The sequence below is a fragment of the Mobula birostris genome, chromosome 9, assembly GCF_030028105.1.
Source record: "Mobula birostris isolate sMobBir1 chromosome 9, sMobBir1.hap1, whole genome shotgun sequence".
Taxonomy (NCBI): Eukaryota; Metazoa; Chordata; class Chondrichthyes; order Myliobatiformes; family Myliobatidae; genus Mobula; species Mobula birostris.
Window position 1 is genome coordinate 47,498,713 of NC_092378.1, and position 13,345 is coordinate 47,512,057.

A 13,345-nucleotide genomic window follows, 5' to 3' on the forward strand; every position below is an offset into this window, starting at 1 on the left:
TTAAGGTGATAGGGGACCAATTTAAAAAGGACCTGAGGGGCAATTTCTGTGAAGAACGAGCTGCTTGAGGACATAGTCGAGGCAGGTACAGTAACAACATGTAATAGATGCTTGGCAGCAATATGGACAGGAACAGTTTAGGGAGATATGGGACTATCTTAGGTGGACATCTTGATCGGCATGAACATGTTGGGTCTGTTTCTGTGCTGTACATCTCTGACTTAATGATTTTGAATGGAACTGTTAATTGTTACCTTGTAAGTCTGCTTTAAGTAGTGAAATCCCAACCAAGGTTGGAGTTATCACAACCTTTCAGCTTAGTGATTCATTTCATTTTGTTTTGCTGCTGCCGCCCCTGCAATCTTATATTGTAAAACAATAAATTGCTTTCAAAGCTGGGCCAATTATTGCAGCTTGCAAATTGTAGGCCATGAGTTTGATGGGAATGCCGTGATCTTTGTCTTTCTTTTACCAATCCGTTTTGTGTAGGGTCTCCCAAAGAGCCAACAGTCATTCAGTGCAGAAACAGGCCTTTTGGCCCACTGATTCAAACTTCCCATCAACCATCATATTTTCCTCCCCCATATTCCCATCAATCCATCCACATTCTACCACTATGTAAGGCCAATTATCAGTGACCATTCAATTTCCCAACTTGCACCTTTGTGTTGCGGGGGGGAGACTTTCACCCATGAAGAAGTCCATGTGGTTACGGGGGCGGGGGTGTGGGGTGGAGCATGCAAACTCCACACAGACAGAACTGGGGAACAAGATCAAAACTGGGTCACTAGAACTGTGAAGCAGCAACTCAAAACAGCTGAGCCACTGTGGTAAAATTTGAAGAATTTGTTTTTTTTTGCGTGCGTGTGCGATGTTGGCGGGACAATGTCTTTTTCATGCCTTTACAAGGCGTGGAGCAAGAGAGAGAGACTGTGTGGCGCGCCAATCCTCACTCAGACATTTCGCAGCATTTTGTCCTTTTATTTTATGAGGTCGAGTTGCGATCTTGGCATTCAACCCGGCACGGATGGAAAGCATACTCGAGAGCGGACCCGCCTGGGTTCGAACCCGGGAACCTCCGTTCCAGAGTCCAGCACCGATGTCATTGTGCCACCAGCCGGCCTGAAGGATTTATTTACTTGGATATTTAAATTAATTTTAGCGAGCTCCTTTACTGCAGTCTGTTAGGTGTGTTCGACAGAGAAAGTGAAGTCAGCTCTGTCCAAAATAAGCAGAGTCCTGTGAAACTGTGGTTGTCTCAAAGATGCATTGCAAGTGTTGCTTGTTTCCAGTGGTGCAGCCCTTTTTTTAAGAACTAGAAGCCGGAGGTGTGAGACCTCACATGTTTGCCTTGTGCTCAGTCCCTGCAGCCACCTCGCCTCATCAGTCTGCAGAGTCTGCAGCGGGGTAATCCGGGCGCTCCAGTCCCTGCAGCACAGCAGAGCCGAATGCCACCTAGCAATGCCACCAAGATGACCAGCCCCCAGCAGCAGAGCGGGCCTCACCATGTGACGACAAGCCCCCTGATGAGACAGGTAAGCAATAATGGGGCTTGTGGGATCAGCTTAAGATAAAAGTCACCTGCAGTCTTCTTTCTCCAAACCCATCTGCCTTTCAATCTCCTACAAGTCTAATTTGTTTTTGACCAACCCATTCATAGATCATCTCCTTTGCAGTGTGAGTTTACACTGAATTGTGACTCTCCTGTACTGAGGAATTACATCGGGCCTCGCAGCAGCTTCTACAGATTTTATTTAAAGTTAAGCATTCACTACTTGGTTCTATATTAGGAGAAAACTTTTATTTTGTTCAGTGAGTAGACTGGCCAGGGCACTTTGAAGAGTTGTCTGCACAGATTTGCTTTCATCTCCCTCCTTGTTATCGCGTCTGCAAATGTATTGTTTTCATAATGATAAGAAAAGTTTGCCTGTTATAAAATAAAAAGTGAAGCATTCATAATCAGACTGAGATAAAACATAAATAGAAGAGGCAAAGGCCAAATAACTTTGTACCTTTTGAATAGTGGGCTGTCCATTACTGGAAAGGCATGTGTATAATCTTAGAAACAGCCTCTGGGACCTAAAGGTTGTTAAAAAGATGTTTTTACTTCATTGGCAAAGTATTATTGTCTGAGGTTCTCTATAAAGCCACAGACCAAATTTGGAAAAACCTGATCTGACACATGGAGAGGTTGTCTCAAACTAGATTAGGTTTAGCTTTTGTGTAAATTCGCTTTTAAACAGAGGATGGCATGAATGAAAGTGACTGTTTGGGAGTAGGCGTGAGACTATAGCCACAGCTGTTGCCTGACTGGGGATTCCATAGTCCCGCTCAGCCAGTACAAAGAGGGGCATTGACTGACTGGAAACCAGCACTTTAACCATTACCACTCTTCACTCCCCCTCCAGAACAGGGGAGCTGGGGGAGGAAAAGAGAAATCATAAACACGAGGAATTCCGCAGACGCTGGAAATCCAGAGGAACACACACAAAATGCTGGAGGAACTTAGCAGGCCAGGCAGCATCTATGGAAATGCATAAATAGTTGACGTTTTGGGCCGAGACTCTTCTTCAGGACTTCAGGAGAAATCATGAAAGCTTTTAAGGAGGGACAACAAATCATAAACACAAGAGGGTCAGTACCTTGTCAGCAATGCTGTCATCCCAGAAAAAAAATGAAAAGAGAGAGGGAAGTGTTTAGATACCACAAAAGAGATTTCCTTGCTTTCGAACTGATTCTTCATAGACCCTCATGCCATTTTTACTCAGAATATAATAAATTATGAATGTCTCAATACTTCTTAATGGTGGACTACAGCATAAGCCCACAAATCCACCTCCTGTGATCCTCCACCTCACTTGGTTCAACCAATCACCTACCAGTTCCTGTCTCCCTCCTCTCTCTCACCTCTTCGTACTGGCTATCGTCCCTAAACTCTTAGCCCATATCAACCCCAAAATGTCGACCTGTATAAATGCTGCCTGTGCTGCTGAGTTCCTCCAGAAGCTTGTCTGTCTTGCTTTTCGTTCCTGATTGCAGCATATGCAGCTCCTTATACCTCTGGGTCGTTCTTTGGGTTTCTTGGACAATGGTAACCTCTCACCAATTATCAGCCGTGACATTACTATAAATTGCAGAATAAATAATGCTGAAACAAAGGAATAGTGAGGTAGCTTTCACTGGTTCTTTGACCATTCAGAAATCTGATGGTGAAGAGGAAGAAGTTGTGTACGAGTCGTTAAATGTGGGTCTTTCGGCTCCTGTACCTGCTCCCTGGCAGTAGTACTGAGAAGAGGCCACGGTCCCAGACGGTAACTATTACAGCCATGGTTCCTGTAAAGGACAGTAAGGCATTCTGGAGTGTGAAGGAGCAGCACTATTACTGCTTCATGCTCACCATGTTCACGAGGCATTACTTTAGGAAGGCCAATGGTATTGTCAATCACGACTACCAGCCACACCATTCCCTTTTCTCTCTTCTACCTTCTGGGATAAGGTACAGGAGTTTGAAAGCCCCAACAACCAGGCAGGATCAGCTCCTTCCCCACTTCCGTCGGACCTCTGAACCAATCACCTGTCCCACATCCCCTTCCTAGTGATACTGCTACGTCCTTTAAAGAGTTGCTTCCCAATCCCCCAACATCTTCAACCAACAGCTCACCCTGCTAATCTCCAGCACCACCACATCCACATCAGCCACTCCTCTCCAAAGCCCCTCATCACCCTACGGACAGCCACTTTACAGTTACTTGTACTGTAGATCACGTTTTATAGCATTGCTTTTATACTTATTGAGTATTTTCAGTCTTGTGTTTTTTATGCTGCATCGGACTCTATTTTTTTTAGGTCTCCTTTACACTTGCCTACTGAAGAATGACAATAAACAATATTGAATCTTGAATCCTGAATCTTAATTCTACCTCCATTATGATTGTCACTTTAGCACTTCAGTTTGCACTATTTCAGATTTTGCTATAATCCTCGCATCTTTCTGTTGTTTTGCAATCATCACTCTACTCATCGTTGCATTGATCGCTACCATGTTTCATATTTACCCTGTGTGTTTAGCATGAACAAGGAATTTCATTGCACCCTGGGGTGTGTATGACAATAAATTAATCTGAATCTATAGTAATATTGGTGGAGGGGAAGAGAGAATTGGAATCTAAAAGGATTGCCACAAGCCCTCATCCCACTCAGCCCAATTCTTGTATTCCTCCTCATCCTTGATCATAAGTTCTCCCTTGTTGGCCAAGTTTGTTTAGCTCATTGTTCCCAGAATCCATTGAGCCACACCCACCAGTGGGTGCCGTTGACATCCCTGCTCTGTGAAGCAGAATAGGGTATCCACAAGGGAGCTCCAATCCATGAAAATTTCTGTGCTCCTGCAGCTGCCTTGCACGGACCTGTGTCGTGTATTTTGAATCTGGACACCTGTGATGTTGCTGCAATCGAGTATCTCATCATACCTGCACATATGACTATACACTCGACTCGACTCGGAGGATGTACTCATAGGTTGTTATACATGAGTGTGCGCAGTTTCAAGCTGCAATTTGCATATGCAACTGTGCCTAGGGCTCGGAGTCCGTTTGTGTAGGTTTATGGTGCTGCATCCTACTTGTCAAAGGAGGACTAGGGGAGGAACATCCAAATTTACCATCTAAATCAGGGGTTCCCAACGTTCTTCTTGCCACAGACCCCTACCATTAACCAAGGGGTCCATGCACCCCAGGATGGAACCACTGAAATGGAAGTAAAGCATGATTCCATTTCTAGTGTGTGTGGGTTCAGTTCTAGAACTGTTCATGCTACTGAAATGTCCTGAGTAAACCAAACTATTGCATCCAACAGTGTCCCCTGTCACTTCCCATAAAGGTGCATACAATAAGGAGAAAGCACATGAAGTATTGCCTATCTTTCGCAGCTTCATTGTAAAATCCTTTACTGTCACTGAATTGCATTAGGAGTGCAGTTGTAATGAGGAAATGTGATGGTTTGCTCCCAAAAACTGAGGTGCCAACTCAACAGCATCTCTTGGCAATGAGTGAGGGTAGGTCACTACAGCTGCTCCCTGCCCCTTCTGCTTCGGCAGGGCAAAACGCTGAGCCTGGTTATGGATCAGCTGGTGACAGATCTACATCTTGCGAAAACGTAGTAAATAATTCTTAAGCTCCTTTCTCTCTTCACATTGCAGCTGGACGATGCAGGGACTATACTGCTGGAAAGCCTTCTGGTCAGAGAAAAGAACGGCAACTGCGTGCCAGCAAGACCATTGGCAACCAGCTCAAACCCTTCTCCAGCTCCTTCCATGCCCTCGCCTGGACATACAGGTGAGTTTGCACCTACAATTAAAGCCACTTGTCAACAGAAAGGAGTTTGGCATCAGACATTGAAATCTTTTGCAAATATGTGCGGTAATTGAGGTATTTATGCATGTTTTATTCCATATCCGTACTTTAACCTCTAAATTATTTTATATAATTCTTTATAATCATTAAATGTTATTGTATGTTCCATGTCACGCCAACACCCCACAGCAAACTGCTAATACATATAAATGTATATGGTGAATAAAGTTCATTCCTGATCCATGGTTCTTGATCCTGTTGCTAAGGTTGGTGAACTGTGGAGATGGGGGCATTTCAGCCTCTATAATTACTTATTTTGCCCAACACCAGGTGCTGCGTGCTAGTTTATTCAATTTACTGGAAGTCTGTGAAGAAGGCAGTCATTTGGTGAACTTAATGAATACTGAAATAAATTTGGAAGAAAAATCCCATTTTCACCGTGGACTTCAGCAAATGAAATGTCACTTCATAGACAATAAAATGCCTTTAAAGTAATAAGAATAAAGTATCAAGTTTTAAAGAACAAAAAATGAAAAAAAAAATTGGAGCAGCATGGTAATGCAGCGGTCAGTGTAATTCTGCTACCCAGGTTCAATTCCTGCTGCTTGTTTGTAAGGAGTTCGTACATGACTCTATGGGTTTTCTCCAGGTGCTCCAGTTTCCTCCCACATTCCAAAGATATACAGGTCAGTAGGGCAATTGGTCACATGGGTGTAATTGAGCACTGTGGGCTCGTTGGGCCAGAAGGGTCTGTTACTGTTTTGTATCCTTTAAAAAGAAATCTAAATAGATTTTTTTTTATTTCTCTCTAAAATATTTCTGCTTTTGTATGGTTTGAGAGGGCTAATTTTAGATGATACTAAATCCTTGTACTTTACACCTCCTTGTTTGTTAATTCTCAAAGGCACACTTTGCTCCTCCAGGGGCTTGTACCAGGCTTCTGCCTGCGATCCATACAAGCTTATTAAGAGCATTTTAAGCAAAGCCCTTCCTCCTACAGTTAGTACTATGTAAGATACCTTTAGATCAGTGCATGTTCTGGCTGGCCTTTAGTGTTGAGAGTTCTGGTTTTATCAATATTTGTGTGGCCCATAGCACAACATTGGAGATGGGGATTAGAGTCATACACACACAACTTAGCAAGTCAGGTCACATTTATAGAGGGGTATAAACAGTTGGCATTATTCCCCCTTCTCTCTTTTTCCGTTCTCCATTCTGACCGCTTCTCTTTACCTCACCTGTCTTTCTCCTCCCTCTGGTGTCCCTCCTTCACTTTCTCCCATGCTCCACTCTCCTCCTATCAGATTCCTTCTTCAGCTATATACCCTTTCAACCTATCACCTCTCAACTTCTCACTTTATTCCCTCTTCTCCCCACACTCATTCACCTTCCCCCTCACTTGGCTTCACCTACGACCTGCCAGCTTGTACTTGTTCCCCTTCCCCCCCACCACCTTATTCTGGCTTTTTACCCCTTCCTCTAGAACAGATGAGAAGCAACTTCTTTAGCCAGAGGATGGTGAATCTGTGGAATCCATTGCCACAGACGACTCTGTAGTCCAAGTTATTGGGTATATTTAAGTGGAGGTTGACAGGTTCTTGGTTAGTGAGGACATCAAAGATTACAGGGAGAGGGGAGAAGAATTGGGTTGAGAGGAAAAATAGATCAGCCTTGATTGAATGGCAGAACAGACTTAATGGGCCATATGGCCCAATTCAGCTTCTATGTTGCTGACTTGCAGACCTCTGTCAGTTCAGATTGGCAGCAACATCTCCAGCAGCACAGGTGCACCACAGGGCTGTGTGCTTAGCCCTCTGCTCTACTCGCTTCATACTTATGACTGTGAGACTTAAGCACAGCTCCAATGCCATATTGAAGTTTGCTGACAACACCGCTGTTGTTGCCTGAATCAAAGGTGGTGATAAATCAGCATATAGGATGGAGGATGAAAAGCTGGCTGAGTGGCCCTACAACCACATCTCACTCAATGTCAGCAAAACCAAAGAGCTGATTATTGACTACTGGAGGAAACTGGAGATCCATAATCCAGACCGCATCAGGGAATCAGAGGTTGGGAGGGTCCGCGACTTTAAATCCCTCAGAGTTTTCATTTCAGAGGATCTGTCCTGGGTAAAGCATGTCAGTGCCATTACAAACAAACCACAGCAGCACCCTTATCTCCTTAGAAATTTGCGTAGATTTGGCAAGTCATTTGGAACTTTGACAAACTTCTGCAGATGCACGGAGGAGCGTATACCGACTGGTATGGGAGCCCCAATGCCCTTCATTAGAAAAGCCCGCAAAAATCAATGGATAAAGCCCAGTCCATCACAGGAAAACTCCTCCCTACCATTGAGCACATCTAAAAGGAGCGCTATCACAGGAAAGCAGCATTCATCATCAAGGACCCCCACCTTCCAGGCCATGCCCTCACTGCTGCCATCAGGAAGCAGGTACAGGAGGCTCAGGACCCACACCACTAGGTTCGGGAACAGTTATTACCCCTCAGCTATCAGATTCTTGAACTAGAGGGGATAGCTTCACTCACTCACTCCAACACTGAACTAATTTCACAACTTATGGACTCACTTTCAAGGACTCTGCAACTCAAGTTATTTATATTAATTGCTTATTTATTTCTTACTATTAATTTTCTTCTCTCTTTGTGTATTTGCTCAGTTTGTTGTTTGTAACACATTGGTTGCTTGTCCATATTTCTGTGCAGCTTTCTCATTGATTCTATTGTGTTTCTTCGTATTTTGTCTGTGAATGCCCACAAGGAAATGGTGTATTACACGGTGACAGATATGTACTTTGCTAATAAATGGACTTTGAACATTGAACTGTGTCTTGTGGTCTTATGGAAAGGCCAACTGTTTATTCCTGATCTGCTAAGTTCCTGAAATATCTTGTGTGTTCCTCTGGATTTCCAGCATCTACAGACTCTGTTGTGTTTAAGATTGGAATCAGGTTTGGCAGAAGTTTCCTCTCTATCAAACACCTGCCAGTGAATAGCTATAATTAAGTTGCAAGTTCTGCAGATGTGTAGTGGTTGGCAAGTGCCTGGTATCGTGTGATTGTTGACAATCCCTGATGCCTTGTTTCCGTTCTCAGGTTCAGTGACGGTCACCAGTGTGCACCCATCTGGGTACTCTTCAAGCAGCTCCAGCACTGGCAGCAGAGGGAGGTGAGGAGCTCTTTTCCCCCATTCCCAGATTATGTTTTCCTTCTGTCTTCCTCAGCCCTAATATCTCTCACTGTCTTTGTCGTTTCTCTCCCCTCCATCCCTCTTTCTCACTTTCTCTCTTTGTCTCTCTCTCATGCTCTTGCAGTTGTACCTCATCAAGCAGACTATCAAAGCCTGAACTTCATCAGATGACACCAACCATTCGCCTCGAGTCGATTAAAGTCAAGCAGGAACCCGTGGCCGAAGATGACCTGTGCGATTTCCCCATCATTGTTGTGAAGCAAGAGCCTGGGGAAGAGGTTACTGAGCCTAACCTGGTTAGTTAAATTTATTATGAGTCTAGCGAGAACTGTTACATTTTTAACATGGCTTTCAATACATTTCAAACTATTTTACATCAAATGTATAACTGGTGCAGGGAGTTTATTGGTTGTGTTGCCATGGACAGGATGGGTTGACGAACCTTTCTCCATGCTGTGATTAGGTCGCTGACCTGTCATCAGAAGCTTTCCAGCGACTGCAGATCTTATTTCTGCCAAGAGAGGATAACTCTTTCTCAATTCATGTATCCTGCCTGTAATGGTTCTAGTGAAAGGTCTTCAAGCTGAAGACTGTTTTTCTGTCTGCACAGAAGCTACCTGACCTTCTGCGTGTTTCTGGTATTATCTGTTTTTATTTCAGAATTGCAGCCACTGTAGCTTGCTTACTGTTTTTATGAGTGGTAAGTTTCCCGTTGGCTACAGCCCGGTGATCAGTGTGTGAAATGTATTGCTGGAGAACCTTGCCATGCTGAATTTTATTCTGTACCATCTGACAGTGAGGGGGTCTCATGCTTCACACCAGTGAAATGGAAACTTCACCGGCACAGTTTAAACAAATGCAGTTCATCACTCTTTGAGCAGTGGGCAGCGCGGTCTGTGTCTATGTGCCTGGAAAGGTGTGGTGGTCTTGTGGCATAAAAACAGGCCCTTTGGCCTATTGAACCCCTGCTGACCATCGACCTCTCACTTACACCAGTCTTAGGTCGATCTCAATTTTTATCATACCCACACTCCCCCCAAATTCCGCCACTCACCTACACACTAAGAGGTAACTTACAATGGCCAATTCGCTTATCAACCCACAATTCGTTGGGATGTGAGAAGAAGCCCACGTGGTTACCGGGGAGACGTGTAAACTCCACACAGACAGTATCTGAGGTCAGAAGTAAAGCCAGGTCACTGGAACTGTGAGGAAGCAGCTCTGCCAGCTGTGGCACTGTACCGCTGCCAGACTCTGCCACCCTTGTGTGGCTTGTCATTCTAACTAGGAGAGCAGTTAATCGTGTTACCTTTGGAATGATATTGTTATACTCCACTTTTTACAGATGCACCATGGGAAACATCCTAACAGCTGCTCTGTCTAAGACCACAATAAACTACAGCCAGTTAGGAGTGGAGCCCAGCATCCCCTACACTGACTCTGTGCGCACTTCCTGCTGCTGTGGGAAAGCAGCCAACATAATGAAGGACCCCTCCCATCCAACCATTCTCTCTTCTTCCCTGCTGGCCCCCACAAATCAGGCAGAAGGTACAAAAGCTTGGAAACCTAGACCGCCAGACAGACAGCTTCTATCCAACTGTTTCAAAACTCTTGAACAAAGCTCTTGAAAAACAAAGATGCTCTTCATAGACATAGCACATTACAGCACAGCTCTTTGGCCCGCAATGTTGTGCTGACCCTTCTCTCCAATATAGCCCTCCATTTTTTAAGTTCCATGTGCCTATATAAGAGTTTTTTAAAATCCATAATGTTTCAGCCTCTATTATCACCAGGTTCCACGCACCCGCCGCTTACCTCTGACAACCTGCCCCTCTATTTTCCTCCATTCACCTTAATATTATGCCCCTTGTTATTAATAATCTGACAGCTTACGTTGTTATTTGTTTTTCTGAATTACACTTTCTTTGTAACTGTAACTCTGTAACCTGTATTCTGTTTAGTTTTCCTTGATGTACTTTATGAATGAAATGACCTGTCTCGATGGCATGCGACCTCTCTTTCTTGGTACAATGACAATAATAAACCATGGGATGTGAGCAAGCAATGCAGAATCAGTTCTCCAGCTGCCTTCTTGAAGATCCAAGAATTTGTACTCTCTTCCGTTGTGATCACACCTGCTTTCTGTCTCTCCCCTCCAGCTAGTGAACCAGCAGAACAACACCGCAACTCTCCCACACAGTAAACTGGCGATGGACAGGCGAATGGGAGCTCAACAAGACGGCATGACCAAAGGGGACCCTCCGGACAGCACGGCCTCCCCCTCTTCCAACACCACCCCACCTCAGGACAGGCAGGCCCAGCCCTGTGGCACCTCTCACAAGCCTGCCCGGGCAGGAGCTGAGAACAGTAAGGAGGATGATCCGAATGAAGACTGGTGCGCTGTCTGCCAGAATGGAGGTGATCTGCTCTGTTGTGAAAAGTGCCCCAAAGTCTTCCACCTTGTCTGCCATGTGCCGACTCTCCTTGCCTTTCCAAGGTAAGGTGTGACTACTTTCCTCTCACGTTCTGATCAGCCTTTTTTCTATTGAAGTCTAAATCTACCTCAGAGGTAGTTGCCTTATAAATGATGCTTAGTTTCTTAAAACTTCATCCTGAGGCTTCACTGGCAAGGCCAAATTTTGCCATCTAACCTAAGTGCCCTTCAGAAAGGTGACAAGATATCTTCCTGTTCCGCAGCAATTTCTCTGGTGAAGGCATTCCCTTAATACGACTGTGCAGGGAATTCTAGGATTGGACCCAGTCATGGTGACATAAAGACAATATGTTTCCAAGTCAGGATGGAGTGAGGTGAAAGAAGCATGGTGGTATTCCCAGGTTTTTGTTCTTCTATGGACTGTAGGAGTTTTGGGATTCATTGGTGCTTCTGAAGAATCGTAACTAAGTTTCTACACTGTGTCCATGGGGTAATAGATTGGCTGTTGGTCAAGTCATTTTTAATGCCAAATAGCATATCTTTCTTCTTACCATTCTATTTCTCATTTCCATTCCAACATATCGGTCCATGGCCGCCTCTACTTCCAGAATGAAGCCACACTCAGGTTGGAGGAACAACACCTTGTATTCCATCTGGGTAGCCTCCAACCTGATGGCATGAACATCGATTCCTCAAACTTCCAGTAATTGCCCTGCTCCCCTTCACCATTCCATATTCTTGTTTCCCTTTCACACCTTCTCTTCTTACCTGCTCATTATCTCCCTCTGGTGCACCTCTCCCTTCCCTTTCCATGGCCTTCTATCCTCTCCCATCAGGTTCCCCCTTCTCCAGCCCTTTATTTCTTTCACCAATCAATTTTGCAGCTCTTTACTTCACTCCTTCCCCCCTCCCCATTTCACCTAACACCTGCCACCTTGTACTTCTTCCTCCCCTCTCTCCACGTTCTTATTCTGGCTTCTCCCCTTTCTTTCCCGTCCTGATGAAGGGTCTCGGCCCAAAACATCAATTGTTTACTCTTTTCTATGAATGCCGCCTGGCCTGCTGAGTTACTCCAACATTTTGTTTGTGTTACTTGGATTTCCAGCATCTGCAGATTTTCTTGTGTTAACATATCTTTCTTGTTTTGGCATTGACCACTTTGGGTAGAGATTGATTGAACACTTTATTAGATGCATCTGTACACATGCTCGCTAATGCAAATATCTAATCAGCCAATCATGTGGCAGTAACTCATGTGCATCAAAGCATGCAGACATGGTCAAGAGGTTCAGTTGTTGTTCAGACCAAACATAACAGGGAAGAAATGTGATCTAAGTGACATTGACTGTGGAATTATTGTTGGTGCCAAATGGGGTGGTTTGAATATCTCAGAAACTGCTAATTTCCTGGGATTTTCACACAGTCTTTAAAATTTACAGAGAATGGTGTGAAAAACAAAAAAAAACATCCAGTGAGTAGCAGTTATGTGGGTGAAAACACCTTACTAATGAGAGCGGTCAGAGGAGAATGGCTAGACTGGTTCAAGCTAACAGGAAGGTGACAGTAACTCAGATAATTGGTGTGCAGAAGAGCATCTCTGAATGCACAAAGATTGAATCTCAAAATGGATTGGCTATAGCAGCAGAAGACCATGAACATACACTCGGTGGCCAGTTTGTTTAGGTACAGGTGCCACTGAGCGTAATGTGAGAGGTTTGGTGGGCTTTGGAGAACTGGGAGTAAACAACCTGTTTATGCAGTTGGTTTGATTAAGCTGGGTGCTTTAGACTGGGACAACCCAGATCTGATATTGGCACAAGAACCCTTAAAACTCATTTAGAAGCTTTCATAACTGTGCCTTAGTCACAGTCTGTGGAAATGCCATTTCTGTCTCCGTGCATGAGGCTTTGTTCGATGAAACAAGATGCTGGAAGTGGATACGGTTGACTAATGAAATGCAAATTGCATAGATTTTATTCACAGATTTTTTTGAGACAGAGAGGAAGTTAGGATGATGTATTAAACGGAGTAGATCAGCTGGCTTTTACTTGTATCGCTCTCTGCCTGTGTGAGCTTCCTCATACTGTGTCGCAGCCTAAACTTTTGCAATCGTAATCAGAAACCGAGGTTACCCTCATGAGATGAGGCTAGAGAGATAATGGCATCTGATTGTACTTGTATCCAAAGAAGGTTCAGGGAGAAGGTGGGACTATAACTGTGATATCATAGAGCAGGCTGCAGGAAGAATCAGAATAAGATATATTATCACTGATATATGTTGTGAGATTTGTTGTTTTGCAGTAACAATATGGTACAATACATAAAATATACTATAAATTACAATGTTATATA

The 13,345-nt window shown here is 44.2% G+C and overlaps 1 protein-coding gene across 2 annotated transcripts in view; it reads left to right on the plus strand.

Annotated features, from left to right (window-relative positions):
- Nucleotides 1-13,345, plus strand: part of LOC140202739 (transcription intermediary factor 1-alpha-like) — a 163,333-nt gene that overhangs the window by 143,501 nt on the left and 6,487 nt on the right. For both annotated transcript variants that reach the window (XM_072268000.1, XM_072267998.1), the window contains exons 10-14: nucleotides 1,362-1,535; nucleotides 5,198-5,333; nucleotides 8,466-8,538; nucleotides 8,684-8,855; nucleotides 10,719-11,056. In XM_072268000.1, the coding sequence (XP_072124101.1) occupies nucleotides 1,362-1,535; nucleotides 5,198-5,333; nucleotides 8,466-8,538; nucleotides 8,684-8,855; nucleotides 10,719-11,056 (893 nt within the window). The remainder of the gene's footprint in view (nucleotides 1-1,361; nucleotides 1,536-5,197; nucleotides 5,334-8,465; nucleotides 8,539-8,683; nucleotides 8,856-10,718; nucleotides 11,057-13,345) is intronic.